Below are 18,482 nucleotides of genomic sequence, written 5' to 3' on the forward strand. Positions count from 1 at the left end.
ATGACATTTATCTTCACTTGTAAGGAGGCGAGAGATAACTCACTAGTGTTATAGCGGCGAGTGAATTATAGTCACAGGTGAAGAGAAATGTTCAGAAAGCTCAGCTATTATGTATTACAAACATACCACACATGCATTAGGCTAAATTCTGCTCTCAGTTATTTCTGTGCATTCCCATTTCCAGAGAGTGTAACGCATTGAAGAATGTGGTCTGGGTGGTGTAGCTGCACGGATGTAACAGACTGCAGATTCGGCCTATTACAGATTGAGCTGGGAGTGCTGATTATAGTTGAAAATGCCTGATCTTTTCATTATAAAGACCACGTTTTCAGTTGGTTATAACTTCTACCCATTTGGGCTGAGATTTGCCATGCTAAGTGCCTGCCTCAGACTGAATTTTGGTTTTAAAAAGTTTCATTTAAAATACTTCAGCCATTTCCAAGAACAAGATTAGGGAAACTGCATTCTGTTTTGACCATGTTAAAAAAATTCTTCCGGCTGTTTTATTTAAAAGGTCTACTACCTCCATTCTTTGGAGCAAGGTATTGAAATTTGGCAGGCAGAGGTGCTCTGGCACCAGGGATGTGCCTTTTGCTGTCTGCCCTGACAAGTCTCCCAAATTTGGTCAAGTTGCAAGACTTTGAAAAAGATCACAGTTCACCTGTGTTTAGTACAGATTCATTAGCATGGCAGCTAAATACACTGAAGAATCTGTCTGCACTGAGCACAGGTTAGATTGGGGCTGTAATGGCTGAGCAGGACTTTTCCTGTAACTGCTCTGCTAGGGGCTGCTGTGGTGTGGGGCACCAGAACTGAGAGCACAGGGCCTGTCTCTCCTGTGCTCTCAATGCTCCCTGTACTGGCACCCAGGCTGTATGGAAGAGATAGAGGAAGTCGTCTGACTTGAATGCAGAGGGAAGAGGCAGAGGATGGGGATAGAGGGGTAGGGTAGAAGCAGAGGGGAAGAGGGGGCGGAGCAGTTGAGGAGTATATCGGAGAAGAAGGAGACAGAGAGAGGCTTGGGGTGGGGTTCAGAGACTGGCATCAGAAGGGTGCAAAAAATCAGTAGAGCGCATTCCCCTACTAAGCCTGGAATTGAACCCAGAAGTCCTGAGTCTAAATTTCTCTGCTGTGAGCAAATATTTGTGAAACCCACTGGCACAGCATGAATCTCATCCCTCACTAGTGCCAGGGGTCCACATATACAATGGCAAACATTTCATACACAATACACACTGGAATAAGTTTTCATCTCCAATTCACCTGGTGAATTCTCTCCAAGACTATTCTGCTCTCTCTGTTGTATATAGGCAAAGTTTCTATTTGTGTCAATTGGATTTCTGAACATATAGGGAGAGAAAGCAGAACTGCCTTGAAGAGCTCTACCCCGAGGATCAGAGAAAAGAATGTCATGCATTGCTTTATGGTTCCATCTGATGTCTGGATATACAATTAAGAAAACTTCCTGAATACTTTAAATATATTTTATTTCACTATTACTATGTCTATTGGCTGAAAATGTTTAAAAATTAAAAACAGTATTTACTACTAATTACACAAGTGAAACAGCAATAGTACAAAATGTTCTGAAGTAACTTATCTTTTAAAACAGCCCAGAGCCATACCTAAGTGATGAAATAAAAATAGTTAGCAAATATCACTCGATACAGGCTCTGTACTGCAATCACTCTGGAGAGAAAATTCCAGTTGATTTCACTGGGCAAGCCATGCAAGGCAGGTTGCAGAATCAGGACCGTAATAAATACATTTAACTTGCATAATTTTTTACAACCAAATTTAGCTTCAAACGCTCAAGATCCTTTCTGCTAGTGCTACAGCATATACTAACAGAGGTCCATGCTATGCTGCTGATTTGTCCGCAGAACTTACTGATTCCACAGAGTTCTGTGCACAATCTGATAACACAATATGGTCCAGAATTAGTAATCACATGTAACTTGAATAATTTTTACTTAAAAGCAAAGGGAGAGGAAAACCAACAATGTTTGCAAGAGGAAAAAAAAACTCATCCCATCAAAGAATATTATGCAGTATGCATGTACTTTGGATTCCAGCAGGTTAACACAGATTTTAAGGAACAGTTGGGTTCGAGAGTCAAAGCCTCCAAGAGCCAGTGTAGAGCACAAAGCTGTCGAAAGAGGGGTTCACTGTGAAAATGAAGAACAAAACAAACAAGTGCTGTACTGCAAAGGTGACAGAAGGAACAGTTAGATCATTACATTCAGGGGATACCCTGACAAACAGTCAAGAACTAAATGATTGACAACAACAATCTTGGGGATAAACACAGAATAGGTTAACAGCATATCTTGGATCATGCCTCCTGTAAACAACTTCATGTCAGTTAGCCAGCACTGGGTGCTTTTTCCACATCTGTTGGTGGGAAAGGGTAAATGACACAGTTGTGTTCTGTGAAGGCAGTATCTTACACAGATCCACATTCCTAGGTTTTTGTGCCTTTCTATGTACTCACTCAGGAATCCTTACTCAGGCTTCCCAAACACCGTTTGTGCTTTCTTGAGTGAGAGCAATGCATTATCCTTGAGTACATGTAAATATTGTGACTGACACAACCCCAAACTATGCGGTGTACTCCTAGCTGTGTCAGTCCCAGGATATTAGAGAGACAAGGTGGGTGGAGTAATATATTTTACTACACTACCTTGCATTTAGCTGTGATGTTGAGAGCACCTTTCCCAGACCTGAAGAGGAGCTTTGTGTAAGATCAAAAGCTGGTCTCACCATCAGACATTGGTCCAATAAAAGATCTTCCCTCACCCACCTTGTCTCTGTAACAACATCCAACTGTCAGTTCCTTATGACTGAGCCACAAAGGAGAAACTCAGCTAATGAAGTGGAGGAAGGTAAGTGTATGTGTGGATCTATGATGGCCATTGTTATTAGTGGTGGTCAAATCTCATAGGGTTTGAAGGTTTTCTGGGCATATACACGCATAAGTTCAGGATACTACCCAAACTTTATTGAAACTTTCAGTCTTATGTGCCTACTCCATGCTCTCCCCACTATCACAATTTCCTCCATATACACGTGAAGAGGGATGCAACAGGCTTGGAAGTTGTCTTTGCTGGGCTTAGATGCTGTAGACTTTCTTCTCAGCACTGGTATATTCTAGAGCTTTCCTGTTACTTATATTCCCAGGGCTTCTGATGGTGATGGGGAGGGATTTCACACCATCCAAATATGTGTGGGAAAGCTTAATGGCTGGGAGAGGTTAGGAGATTGAAGCAGGCAGCTGCAGAAATCAATTCAAACAGGTCCTGTTGCACTGGGGGGAGGAGGCAAAATGGAGCCTAGTTGGGGCCACTATTCTCTGCCAGCTACTTCCAGACCCAAAACTGTGCATGGGAGGCACTAAACTCATGGCAGCAGGAGACATGTTGTGTCTACCATGTTCTTAGTCATGTGACCTTTGCAGGGCCGGCTCTACAATTTTCACCGCCCCAAGCAGCGCACCGAATTGTCGCCGAGGATGGCGGGGGCAGCCCGTGTGCTGTTAGGGCGGCAGGCGCGTTTCCGTGGCAGCGGCAATTTGGCAGCAGCTTCTATCTTTAGCCGAAGCTGCGCAGAAACATGCCTGCCGCCCTAAGGGCACATGGACTGCCCCTGCCGCCCGTGGCGGCAATTCGGTGCTCTGCTTGGGGGCAAAACAAGGGAGACTGCTGCCCCTTGCAGATTGCCACCCCAAGCACCAGCTTGGAATGCTGGTGCCTGGAGCCGGCCCTGGACCTTTGGGAAGAAACTGCAGGGAGGAGCCAGCCTGAGACTGAAGTGGGCACAGCAGCTGCAGAAAGCAGTTCAAGGAGACATGGATGGACTTTGATGATGCCATCAGCAAGCTTTTCTGCAGTTTACATGTTGAACTTCTCTCTCCTGTGCTGATTGGCTGTTTATTCCAATCCCTCCTGCCCTCTCTGTCCATCTTTCCATCTAGCTAATATTCTCCTAACTAAGTCCAGTGAAGTGTGTTAAATAATGAAACAAAGTGTCACCGAACTAACATGATGTTAGCCACCATCACCTTCATTCTGCTTGTATGTTAGGTTTTGAGATGATTGGAAGATTTTTGACAACAGACTTTTTAATTGAAAAATGCGGTTTCATCAAAGGTGAAACACTTCACAGAAATGCATCAGTGTTGACAAAGTTTTGGATGGGAAGATTTCCGAAGTCCAGGGCGGACTTTCACATTACTTTCAGTAAGGGAGATCCTAATTGAAAACCTGACTGTTGACACAATTTCATTTCATGAAGACATCTGATATGGTCTGATTTTGTTCCAGTGCGGAACAAAACCAAATGTAAAACCTTGAAAGTTGTTGCAGACCTGTATTGTTCTCTAGCCACCTCTAGTTCTATCCCTTTCCCCAGTGCTCTGCCTTGTCTAATTCAGTAAGTAAGCTCTTTGGGGCAGGGTCTGCTTTTTATACGATGGTTGTACAGCACCTAGCATAATGGGCCCTGTTCTTGGTGGGACACTAGGCATGATCATCATAAATGTGATTAATAATAAGTGAGTTGGTGGTATGGGAAAAGGTTTGGCAGCAGAAAGTGTCAGGGATTGGATGTTGTTCTGATGGGAGCTGTATGGTGGTCAGCAATTAACCTGGAGGTATTTAACAGGTATTACAAAAATCTGATTACTAGCTAGTGGAAAAAAAAACATCTCTGATGTATGCACAATTCCCATCGAAGTTAATGGGATGTGAGTGTGTGTATCTGAAGGCAAATGTTGGTCCTTATGTGTGGGTACAAAAGAACTGTGGCATATCAAATTTCTCAATGTCTCCTTTGCATTCTAGACTACTCTGAACTTCTGTAGAAGATATAAGATGTGCACCCCTGATTCCTGAACACACCATGGTTGCTGGGTATGAAACCTTTGTATGAGGCTGATCCTGCAAAGTGTTTTCAGTTTTTATTGATTTTAATGGGAGTTGTGAGCATTCAACACCCAACACCATGTAAGTATGCTTTCACAGACATTATGAATTCAAAAAAGCATACCCATACACACTTACTACATACACATGCTCTCTCTTACATGAAACAATTTTTAGGTAGGCAATCTAAACTTTTGAATTTGACTGTATTTTTAAAAAATTAACCTAATCTTGAAATCTTCACCACACAGAGTAGGGGGTTTGTAGGATCAGGGCCTGTGAGACAAATACTACTTTTGATGTGTATGCAGGACTTTCATTAAAAGTCAATGGAATCACATGCATTCATCTGAGGATAGAATTTGACTCTGTTGTAGGTAAAAAATGTTGTCTATTTGATGAGCCATGTATTTCCAAAATTCTAGGGTTCATGGGCCATCAGGCAGACAGCGGCCTGAGGCATTAGCACTTTGGGTCTCATTTTACTTTGCATCCCTCTTCTATACTGGCAAGATGGGTGCATCTTAGATTTGCCTTAGAACGTACGCATGTGATGCAGGTGGCTGTGGGACCAAAAGGCTGTTGTAGACAGGGATGAAAGGCTGTATGATGGTCTTCTTTTTCTTCTTGGCCTTCTTCCTCAGCAGGGGACCTTCTGTTAAAAAGAAACTAAGGGAGGGGACAAGGATAAACATTAGAAGTGGAAGATACAATGTATAGGGAACAATTTTGACTGCCCAGCCTTATTTATATTACCCATGCCCATCCTTCCTCTTCCCCTCTTTTTAAAGTAGCATTGTCTGTTCTGATCTGCCAGAACTTCGATTGCTACTGCTGAACTCTGAATTAGGCATTTATAATAAATTAAAATTCTTTTGGCCATCTAGGATTATAAGAATTTTCTTGACCATATTGTTGAGAAAAGAACTGTGAAACTGATTCTACCTTCCATGATGCTAGTTTTAGGCAGGTGTAGCTCCATTGACTTCAGTGGAATTATACAGATATAAAAGCAGTGTAATGGAGTAGAGCATCACGCCCCTTTCTAGCATGTTGGCTTCTGAAAAGGTTCTCTCAATAATACTATGGGCTGAAGTTTCAAAAGTTGCTTATAAATTCTGCACACAATTTTTCATGAAAAATTTACTGTATGTACAAAAACACTAGAGATCAAACTGGCACTCGTTTGAAAATTTGGCTCTTGTGTAGTCTGATGGAAGTGGAGAGGAAAGGAGAAGGCATCCTAGGTGACAAATGTCAATCACATAGCTTAGTATGTCACTAGAAGGCCTCCTGCACAAAGTAATAAGCACAGTCTGAGAAGCTGAGTGAAACCTTTGGTTTATGCACTGTCACTTGTTAGGAAGTTGGAGTTGCTATAAGAAATTTTATTTTCACAACCTACTCTGTAGGGCTCCTGTATCAGGGCATGACGCTGCTGGATGGTTCTGAAATGAGAGCTGGTGGATTTGACTATATATGCATACCTGGTGTTATTTCTAGCACAAACATGGGGTTTCCAAAGATAGCGAGGCAATGGACTTGGCTGAAATAGGAGGTAGTTCCCCCTGGATGGGAATTTCTTGGGTAGATCATCATTATCCTGGGACAAGACGACACTACCTGACAGAACAAGGAGTAATGGTCTCAAGTTGCAGTGGGAGAGGTCTAGGTTGGATATTAGGAAAAACTTTCACTAGGAAGGTGGTGAAGCACTGGAATGGGTTACCTGGAGTGGCGGTGGAATCTCCTTCCTTAGAGGTTTTTAAGGTCAACCTTGACAAAGCCCTGGCTAGGATGATTTAGTTGGGGATTGGTCCTGCTTTGGGCAGGGGGTTGGACTACATGACCTCCTGAGGTCCCTTCCAACCCTGATATTCTATGATTCTATTCTTTTCTATTCTACCTCTTGTATAGTGTTCCAAGGATATACAATGAAAAATAAAACAAAAAACCTCTGTATCCCACATGTATTGTCAAAGCTTGTCTGCCTTGTTAGACTTGGGGCAGGAGAAGCAAGCTTTTAAAACTGACAGTTAATAAGACTGTGTGAAGAAGCGTGTATGCAGCAGAGGAAGAGTTATGAAGACATGAATAGATGAAGCAGGTTTTCCGGCATTCATCACTGCATTAAACAACAGAGTGACAGTGGAACAGGACAAAAAGAGAAGAGCAGGAGGAGGGGAAAATATCAAGTGCATAAGGCTGTGATATCAATTTGCTTTTTCATGGGTGCTACTTAGCAGAACACTCCAAGAACATGGCTATGCAAAAGATTATAGTGGGTCCACAATGAACAGACAACAGTGTTTACTGCAATCAGGAATATGATACAGCCCACATTCGAATAGCTGGCAAGTAAGGTCAGAGTCAGAATCCTTAGAAGTATATGCAGAATTTTGAGAACAGGGTCCTCTTAGATGACTGAATACATTTCTGGAAAAAGGTTCTCTTTATAAATATGGAACAGAACTTTAGAGTGGGCCCCCTGCTGCTAATTATAAGATGTGTGTAGTTGGAATCAAAAGAAAAAATGTGTGCTCCTGGCATTCCACTGCCACAATTTTCCTAAAGCAAAGCCACTGTGATAGCAGATACAACATTAGCATGGCAACATTCATCTCAACATTGAGTTAAGTGACTCACATACTGCCTAGGCACCCACTGTTATACAAAATGAACAATCAGATATCTCAGTGTTCTTTAGCTAATTCAGAAATGAGGAAATGTGTGGCTATTCAACTCTGCCTAATATGTTTGATACTAGAGAAGGGATCAAGGCTGCAGTAATGGGATTTACCTCGGGCTGTCACAACCGAAGTGTCTTGCAGTCAAATGTATAGGTACAGTCTATCTGACATCACCCCTTTGGAGGTAGATTCTTTCACCCAAAGCAGTCAAAGTTACATTCTACATTAGACATTTATGCTGATTCAAAGTGAACATGGCTATGCAACCCACAGTTCCATTGTACAAAACACCACATTTTCATCCTTCCCCAAATCAGATTTACTTTCTTCTTTTCTATGAGCCGTAAAGAAAGTCCAATTGCCAGAACAGAAACTGTTACAACCCTCCACATTTCGGAGTTACTTATAAGTCCTGCACTCCAAACTAATAAGAGGAAGGGTGCTTCTCCTCTCTCCTCTGATTTCTGGGATGGTGTGGGCAGCAGGTTTCTAATTATTCATGCATTAAAATAGTCATTAACACAATTATATGCTGCAGTGTATGTAACAACAACAACAAAGTCCCATCACTGCAACAACATTTGCTGGATATCTACCGTAAGTGACATAAAATATAGAAGATTAAATGTTTATAATTTTTTTCCTGCACCAAGCCACTTGCTCTTGCTAAACAAAAACTAACAAAAACTAGCTATAACCATCACTATTTCACTTTTTTGAACTGAATCTGTAGATAGAAAACCAGGACAATACACACGACTGGAAAGAAGGCTAGGGTGCATCAAATCATCTAGAACATACTTACAAATAGTTTATCAAAACTAAGCTTTTATGTCAAGTACATATTTTAGGGTTCCAAAAATCTGCACGATTTCTCAAAACATACAATAATGTAAATATATTTATATAAGATTTCAACTAAACTACCCCCAAGTGGGTAACTTAAGCATTACACTGGAGAAATATAAGAAACATTCCTGCATTGACAGGGAAATAAATTAGGTGCTCTAATACGTCCTTGCTAATGTGACTTTATGACAGAACTTCTTGGGAGCTGAGAATTCCAACAATTAAATATCTGCTATTTCCTATTTACTAACATAGCTCTCTCTGGTCATTCCTAAACTGTTAATTTGTTTTATATGCAGATCCCTCTATGTACAGGTACTGTAGGAATCAGGTTAATTTTAATCTTATTTACAACTTTCCAGATCTCTGTTACCACAGGACACTCAGATAAATACTGCAACAAAGTGATGAGTCTGTCACCATTTAAGACACTTGAAAAGAACATCTTTATTAGCCTCTACTGGCAAAGGAGCACAAATCTGTGTAAAATAAACTACTATAGTGGATTGTATTTATTATAATCAGAAGCCTCGCAAAATTAAATGTAAACACATCAGTCCATTGGCAACAGTCAAAGAGATGCTGAAAGAATGGTTTTGGCTGCTCATCCATAACCCATTTAAGCCAATATTCACATGCCCAGTTCCATGGTGAGAAGAGAGACTATACAAAAGGCACCTTCTTAACTCAGTGGCCCTGATTCTACACTTCTTATATTGTATTTATACTGGTGCATCTCCATTGGCTTCAGTGGAGCTACTCTCGCATAAAACTGATGTAATGAAGTGGAGAATTAGGCCTAAAATATCTGCAACTGTTTGTTTTCAAGTCTTACTTGAGGAAAAAAAGATTCATTTACTCCTCTTTGAACTATAAAACCAAGGTAACTATGCAAGAGTGCTAGATACTGCTCTTCTTCACATACCAGTCATAAAACTGTCCGACAAATTCCGATTGCAGAACATTCATTTCTGATTAGGTCAGAGGCAGACAGAACACAACGTAGATTTTCCTACCACAGGCAGAGTTCATAGTGCCTATCACTAGCAAGATCATCTTTTACTTTGTTAATGAAAAGAATCATGGAGGTAAGTAATTAAGAAAGAATAAGTTTGGAACTTCATGATGGCTTTTTATAGCCTTTTTTGCTGTTATAACTTAAAAGCTTCTGTTTTAGGGTTTGCTTGAACAATAGTGTGTTTCTCCAATGTGCAAGATAATCAAGTAATGAAAATATGCTGTACATTCAATAGCTTCCGCTGAGATTTTCATTATCTTCAATAGAAGCTATAGTAAAATGCTGTATTTTAAGTCGTATATAAAAATCCTTATGAAAAAGGCTGACGTAAGATTTTATCTGTTGAAAAGAACCTAAGTGATCCCCTCTTTGCAGTCTTCAAACTCCTTTAGCACCCTTCTTACCTCCCCTGAGTTCCCAGTTTTTAAATTCAGCACTGCTACAGCCTGGAGTGAAATAACAGATAACAATCCCTATTTTCCCCACACAGACTGAAAACAACTTTTTAACTGCCTGCCACAGCAAACAAGCAAACACAAATAACATGACAAGGATGAAACTAACACCTGCTAGCGGGGATCCTGCGTCTGCATAAATTACATTGGACAGTTTGTATATATAAATGAAGGCCTGCCAAGAGAGTGCATTTCTTTCACTAGTTTCACTGTGCAATCTTATCCCATCCCACACATACTGGAAGAGGGCAGCTCAGTAACCAAGTTTCCAATTAGGAGAATCAGGGACCTCAACCCTAATTCTGCATTTGGTTCACCCAAGTCTAAAGATTTTGCTTTTTTAGAGAATAAAATATCCAATAATGCAGGTAAGGTCTTTGTAAAATCAGTTGGAGGGAATGATAAGTAAAATGCTGAGCAACTAAGTTGTCACTGATACCAACCTTACTCCCTTGACCAGATCTACATGAGGGGTATGATTTTTGTGTGTGTAACACTTCTACAAGGGCCAAAGCCCTAGTCTAGATGCAGTTGATAGCAGCAAAAAGGACTTATTGCTAATATAGCTTTTACTGGTTCAGAGAGCAAAATAAGCGATACTGGCAAAAACATTTTATAAATATATTAACAAATCTGGCCCTAAATGACTTGCCCAAGATCACATCAGGAGTCTGCAGTGAAGCACTCAGGTCTCCAAAGTCCTACACCCCCACTGAGATTTGCTGCTGCTTCCAGCTAGCAGCTCCCTAACATTCATCCTTCCTGTGTGACCTGTCTCCACTGCAGTCTCAAGCATCTTCTGAGATTTTGTAATTCTTAGTCCCAAAGTGGAGCAGGAATATTAACACAATATTTGACAACATAAAACTTCAGAGTAGCCTGTGTAGTTAGAGAATATTGAAGTCCAGACCAAACAGAACCTACATAGAGATACTGAGGGTAAGTGGAAAAGAGGGCATGGCAGAAAAGTAAAAATCCAATTGTTTGGATGCAGGCTTAAAATTCAACACTTCATCTGTTCAACTCCTGCATAGCTAGAAATAAGTATTAGGAACAAATAGAGTATTACTGAATAAACAAACTGGATTCTGAGAGGAAGAATAGTCCAGTGGTTAGCAAATCTCAGTGGAGGAAGCATAATTATTACTAACGACAATCCCAGCTAACAGCCACAATGTAATGGGAAGTTTGGGACTACATGAAACTAAAGAGAGTGGAGAATGGGAGAAGGAGAGGAAGACTGGACCAAATGAACACAAATAGGCCACTGTGTTTTGTGTGCCATCCCAACGTGTTCTTAGTGCTTTAGGGCCAGAGTGTTAAATGTATTTAGCCCCCAAAGATGCAGACAGGAGCCTAGTGGGATTTTCATAAGTGCCTGGGTACCTCATTCCCATGGCTTTCAATCTAAGTCCTACTGAAAGTTCCACTAAGCACCTACCTGCATCTTTAGAGGCCTAAATACATGTACAAATCTGGCCTTTAGCCCCCATGTTCCTCTTTTGTGGCATGGCGGGAACAACTCTGAGGTGGGACAATTTAGAGAGCTATGCACTGTGGACCTGTGCGCCAACGTCTTCTCCTCACACAGCCAGTTCTTCTCAGCTAGCCCTGAAGTTCTCTCCACCCACCAGCTCCTCTCCCCTCAAAGCCTCCTCCTCTCTTTATACTGTTTCTCAAGCATTTTTGCTCATCATTCACAAATCAAGTTTCCACTCTATTAACTGAATTTTAAAGCATGTCAAGTTTCTGTTTCATATGAGAGGGACTATTCTGCCTCAGGCATCTATGTTAAGGCTCCCTGTTCCATATTTTGGTGTTGGAATCAGCATTTAGGTGGCTGATTATCCATTTAGGTACATCCAGGCCAATCCGAGGGTTCAAATGCAGAATTTGTTGCCCTGATGTAAGTGTCGAAGTTGAAAATTTGGGGTCTGTATATAGAGTCGAAAACGGCCTTATATGAGGAGGGATTAATCTTGCAACAGTCAATCAAATGTCCAGATACTGATGGCAGAGACAATAAGTTTAATTCTGAAACTGCCTCTGTCAAAACCTTTGATTCTCAAGTCAACAAAATACCAAAACCCACTTACTCGGTTAGCTCTTCATCAGAGTCTTCCTCATCTGATGAGTCTCTGGGTGGCTGCCATTCAGTTCGCCATTTTTCCTTTTGTTTTTGCTGTGCTGATTTCAGTGCACTCTTCCTCTCCAACGTTTCTTTCTGAAGAGTGTGGAAATACCCCCGACCCTGCTTCACTGAACTGATCAAATGCCTGCCAATAAATGATGAGATACCGGAATTAAAAAAAAAATCAAAATCCATAAACTTTATAGATGCAGTCAGGTAAGCCCGGTGACATTTTAAGGTCTTCTCTCTGAGGGGCATTTCTCTTCCTTTAATCATTGTTAAGAGTTACATGTTGGCATTGCAGAGAGTCTAGATGTTGTGTATTTGACTGGTCAAATGGGAAGGTTTGAAAAATGACCTCAAATTAGAAATAAATACACCAGAGAGATGCATAGATACTCTTATATCTCTGTAGAAGCAAATTTTGTGAGAACTGTTAAAAAAAATTAACCAAACTCTGAGATGGCCCAAAATATCAGTTGAAATTAATGATTTTTTTCAATGCAGTGAAAGTTCAATATGGCCTTTTCCAGATCACTAACATCTTGCATCTGAGTGGTAATCTGAGGGAACCAGGCAACATTTTCTCAGCAGTTCACTAATGAAAGCATCTCCAAATGTGTGTGCATCAGGTGGGGAAGGAGGCCAAAGAGGAAAATCAAGCTGGTTTTACTGTATGTCAGCAGTACAAGAAATTGTGAAATCTAGGAAGTAGAGCTGTCAAGCAATAAAAAAAAATTAATCACAATTAATCGTACTGTTAAACCATAATAGAATACAATTTATTTAAATATTTTTGGATGTTTTCTACATTTTCAAATATATTGATTTCAATTATAACACAGCATACAAAGTTTACAGTGCTCATTTTACATTTATATTTGATTACAAATATTTACACTGTAAAAACCAAAAGAAATAGCATTTTTCAATTCACCTAATACAAGTACTGTAGTGCAATCTCTATCATGAACACTGAACTTACAAATGTAGAATTGTGTATAAACCTCCCCCGCATTCAAAAATAAAACAATGTAAAACTTTAGAGCCTACAAGTCCACTCAGTCCTATTTCTTTTTCAGCCAATTGCTCAGACAAACAAGTTTGTTTACTTTTGAAGGAGATAATGAAGCCCACTTCTTGTTCACAATGTCACCTGAAAGTGAGAACAGGTGTTTGCATGGCACTATTGTAGTTGGCATCACAAGATAGTTATGTGCCAATTGCGCTAAAGATTCATATGTCTCTTCATGCGTCAACCACCATTTCAGAGGACATGCGTCCATGGTGATGATGGGTTCTGCTTGATAACAATTCAAAGCAGTGCAGACCGACATGTTCATTTTCTTCATGTGAGTCAGATGCCAGCAGCAGAAGGCTGATTTTCTTTTTTAGTGGCTCGGGTTCTGTGTTTTTGCATTGGACTGTTGCTCTTAAGACTTCTGAAAACAAGTGCCACACCTCATCCCGCTCAGATTTTGGACGGCACTTCAGATTCTTAAAACTTGGGTTCAGTGCTGTAGCTATCTTTAGAAATCGCACATTGGTACCTTCTTTGCGTTTTGTCACATCTGCGGCAAACGTGTTCTTAAAATGAACAACATGTCCTGGGTTATCATCTGAGACTGCTATAACATGAAATATATGGCAGAATGCAGATAAAATAGAGCCAGAGACATACAATTCTCCCCCAAGGAGTTCAGTCACAAATTTAACTACCACATTATTTTTTTAACGAGCATCATCAGCATGGAAGCATGTCCTCTGGAATGGTGGCTGAAGCATGAAGGGCATACGAATGCTTAGCATATCTGGCATGTAAATATCTTGCAACGCCGTCTACAAAAGTCCCATGAGAATGCCTGTTCACACTTTCTGGTGACATTTTAAACAAGTAGTGGGCAGCATTTGCTTCTGTAAATGTAAATAAACTTGTTTGTTTGAGCGATTGGCTGAACAAGAAGTAGGACTGCGCGGACTTGTAGGCTCTAAAGTTCTGCATTGTTTTGTTTTTGAATGTAGTTATGTAATGAAAAAAATCTACATCTGTAAGCTGCACTTTCACGATAAAGAGATTGCACTAAGTACTTGTATGAGGTGAATTGAAAGTGTTTCATTTATCATTTTTACAGTGCAAATATTTGTAATAAAAATAAAGTGAACAGTGTACACTTTGTATTCTGTGTTGTAACTGAAATCAATATATTTGAAAATGTAGAAAAACATCCACAAATATGTAATAAATTTCAATTCGTACTCTATTGTTTACAGTGCGATTAAAAATGCGATTAATTGAAATTAATTTTTTTAATCGCGATTAATTTTTGAGTTAATCACATGAGTTAACTCTGATTAATTGACAGCCCTAGTAGAAAGTAAAGGAAGTTTCAGAGAGCCTGCAGAAACTGTAGAAAGAAAGATTAATAATAATAATAATTAGCTTGACAGACCTATTGCAACATCTTCCCTAGAAACAGCTACTCAAAACTCACAGCTTAGCTTTAGAGACTCTGTATCTAATTTTATACTTTCAGATGAGAAATGCAAGCTTATAAACCACAACCTGAAAATAGTAAATATCCTTTTGTTGTTGTTGTTGTTGAGCCCAGAGCTAGCCAGGATACAATGTAGAATATACCCACACTGTAGGAGAGGGTAAAGGCCGTGAATCAGATACCTCTTCAAACGTCAGCACCCAGAGGCTCTAGTAATATAAACAACAGAGAGCTGAAGAATTCTCACTCATTTGATAGGAACATAGGAATTGTCTTACTGGATCAGATACAGGGTCAATCTAGTCCTGTACATGGGCTCTGACAGCGGTCAGTCCCATGTGCTTCAGTGCAAGGAACCCAGTGGTACACAGTTATGGGATAACCTGCACATTGGGGAAGTCTCCTCCGCTAATAGAGATTGATTTAAGCTCTGAAGCATGAGGTTTTATATCCTTTCCAATTTTTTTTATTATTTGCTATTATTATTTTGTGTATTCTTGTTATCATAGAATATCAGGGTTGGAAGGGACCTCAGGAGGTCATCTAGTCCAACCCCCTTATCCATAGACATGTACAGGGGCAGCTCCAGGCACCAGCACACCAAGTGCGTGCTTGAGGTGGCAAGCCACTGGGGACACACTGCCGGTCGCTGTGAGGGCAGCAGGCAGGCTGCCTTTGGTGGCTTGCCTGCAGAGGGTCCACTGGTCCCGTGGCTTCATCAGACCCTCTGCAAGCAAGCTGCCGAAGGCAGCCTGCCTGCCGTGCTTGGGGCAGAAAAATGCCTAGAGCCACTCCTGCACATGTCCAATATCTGAATCATGCTAAGTTTTGACCTCAATGATACCCTGTGGCAATGAGTTGCAAAGTCTACTTATATGTTTCTTCAGCTCCCGCTAACAGCATAATCCATTTTCCCCCAAGTACACAGGTGACTTGCACTAGAGAGGGCAGCTGGTTTGGAAGTTGTCATCTTTGATGTCCCAGCTCACACTGAACTGAATGAGCCTGATTTTCCACTGAGTGTGACTTTCTTTGAAGTTAATAGAATTACACTGGCATAAAGCGAGTGGGTAATCAGATGCTTTAGGTGAGTACAGTGGAGACCTGTTTTAAGAAACAGTGGAAGAACTAACTCCTCTCAAAATAGGGGCCTGTTCTAAAACAGGAGCTTCCCTGCAAAAGTGGATGTATTGGTCAGCATACTTTGGATGCAGGTGAGATGCCACAGTTTGATGCTGATGATTGACAAAGCTATAGGTCAAGGACATAAGTGTCAACAGAAAGTTGCATATTCCACTTTAATGATACAGGGTAATCAAAATGTACCAAAATGTACCAAAATATTTTCTTCTGCACCATGAAGGAGAAGAAATCTCACTAAGAAAATAGAACGGAAAGATTCTTCAGTCCCACAAGGTCATTCTTTGTGTCTCACAGTCTGTACAACATTAGTTAAATATGTTGAGCTCATCCTGGCTTTGTTCTCTCCTCAGGTTAAATAACCTCTTGGTTAACTTTAGTTTATAGTAGCTTGCTGGCCACCATGCCACTTTCTACCTTAGCTTGATTGTCATAAGCTGACAGGTATTGCCCTGAAGCCACCTGTTAGCTGCTAAATTCCACTTGCTGCCACTGAGCTTCATTGTCAGCAACAGGAAAGCTGTCAATGAAATCTGTCAGTGACTTGGAGGCAACAGGCAAGGGCATTACAGTAAGGAGAAAAAAGAAGAAGCCATAATGCACTCCCTATAGGATGATAGCAGGAACAGAAAAGAGAAAGCGCACCACGGCAGTGAAACGGATATGGCATAGCATAATAGGTTACTCTGCAGCCTTTGATTACAATGTGTAATTAGAAAGTGGCAGCTGATCCAAGTCAGACATGATGGTTCATACCCTGGCAGAATGTATCCATCTGAATGAATGTGTTTCTGAGTTTGGATTAAGCGTTGTCAGGCTATACTTAATCTTTTAACACAGATCTATGCTGAAGCTGGGCCTAGTTCATTTTACTGAGAAGGAATCAAACCGTTTTCTTAGTAGAGATGCCTTAAAGTACCGAAAGGTTATACAGGTAGCAAAGAGCAAGTGTTTAGTTCACTAGTTCTCAAGGTGAATAGCTCGCTTCCTGCCTCTCTCCCTGCCTGCCTGCTTTTATGACAAATTACTTGTGGAGGGTAACAATTTGCCATTTTTTTTTTTTGTAAACACTCATCACTCCACCTCTCTCATTTTGACACAACTTAACCTCTCTGCTAGACCTTTCTGTACTGGCTCAGGAACAAAGTAAAAACGTTGCTTTCAGAAAGCCATGGCCTTATTGAGAGATGTTGTGTGCTTCATAAGTTCACAAGCATTCTGGGATAAAGTCAGGCTGGCTAATTGTTCTTCAAGGTTTTCACATAAAAGATCTCTCGACACATTTAATTTCTAACAACATAGCAAACTCTTGCTTCATTCTCATGTGATTTTTCTATAGGTTTTTCCTGTCATTACTGCGGATTATCAAGATATGTGTGTGTAAAAAGATGTTTTTCCTTCCTTCATACTGCTTCTTCCACTTGTAGAAGCATTGTTGTGGCTGTTGATTATGATGCCATAAACACTAAAGAGTAAGATTGTAAAATGAATCAAAGCAAATGGGTGCCAGATTTAAACAACAAATTCACAATTCCAGAGGAGGTCAGGAAAGACCTTAGAAGTCTATGGACTTTTGGCATGGAGAAAAAATTAAATACATCCTAACTTGGAATGTACAGGTAATTGAAATATATTTACATAATGCAGATTTACAATATATTTTAGCATTGGCACAGCAAATATTTCTGCATTTAAATGCTAGCATCAGAATGCCTTGTTTATACAGTAACTTAATAAATTTAGCATGGCTGCCAAATTGATAAGTAGGTGAGAATCATTTATTAAAATGCAAATGCAACTGAGAGGAAATTTGGAATACATTTATTACAGTAATTGAGCTTTAGTCAACTGTAGTCACAACACAGATTTTCAGCTGTCTTTCAGACAAACGGACATGCATTATTTTTGGTAAGTTAATACCTTTGTCAGCATGAAAATAAAAAAAAGAGTTTCTTGAGTGCTAATAATTTGCAATAGCATTCTTCACTTTTCTTAATAGGCATAAATTATTATAGATAAAGGTCAACCACATGCACAGAACAAAGACCTAGTAGCATATGGTGTATACAGCAAATTGATTGTGAGCATATTTTCAGTGCGTAGTACTACTCCATGCTTATTAAATTACTCTTTAAATCCTTCATGGTCCCTGGGTCATCAGTTAATTGTAATGCAGCACCATAAAAGTATTGCTGAGTCAAGCTTTTGCCTCCAGGATTAAAGATTCCTGATGCTTTTCTTTGCACAGGAATGGCCCAGACAAAACTGAAGGAATCCATTAATTTGTTTCTCTTGACCATAAATCCGGTGTTTGGATGACATTAAGAAGCTAACACAATGATGTTAAAAACTTTAACGTCAAACCAAACCACCATACTTACCAACATATTCACATTTTATTTAAATACACTGGGCCAATTTAAGTAACTTGAGTGGCATTTCACCAGGGATGTATTTGACCTTGTATATAAAATTTTACCAAATTCACTACCATCCTCACATCTACAGTATGTAAACAGGAACCATTATAAGTAATCTACACAAGGAACAAGGGATACCAACTGTGCATAAGTGGGGAGATCCTCACTCAGCTGGTGTAAATGGGTGTAGCTCTCCTGACTGCCACTGAACTAGGCCTATTTACACCAGCTAAGGCTCTGTTGCCCTAGGTCTAATGTTACCTCAGAGTCCTGATTACAGATTATGAGACAAGAGAAAGGCACGTATTTGTTTGTGCACGTGTTATTTTGCCTAGCAACAAATCTAGCCAGGTACATATAAG

General features: G+C 40.2%; 1 protein-coding gene across 2 annotated transcripts in view; it reads right to left on the reverse strand.

Moving 5' to 3' along the window:
• Nucleotides 1-18,482, reverse strand: part of CCDC60 (coiled-coil domain containing 60) — a 108,483-nt gene that overhangs the window by 22,444 nt on the left and 67,557 nt on the right. For both annotated transcript variants that reach the window (XM_030583250.1, XM_030583249.1), the window contains exons 4-6: nt 12,031-12,210; nt 5,469-5,591; nt 2,064-2,168 (exon numbers count right to left, since the gene is read on the reverse strand). In XM_030583250.1, coding sequence (XP_030439110.1) covers nt 2,064-2,168; nt 5,469-5,591; nt 12,031-12,210 — 408 coding nt within the window. The remainder of the gene's footprint in view (nt 1-2,063; nt 2,169-5,468; nt 5,592-12,030; nt 12,211-18,482) is intronic.

The sequence above is a fragment of the Gopherus evgoodei genome, chromosome 13 (genome assembly GCF_007399415.2).
Source record: "Gopherus evgoodei ecotype Sinaloan lineage chromosome 13, rGopEvg1_v1.p, whole genome shotgun sequence".
Lineage (NCBI taxonomy): Eukaryota > Metazoa > Chordata > Testudines > Testudinidae > Gopherus > Gopherus evgoodei.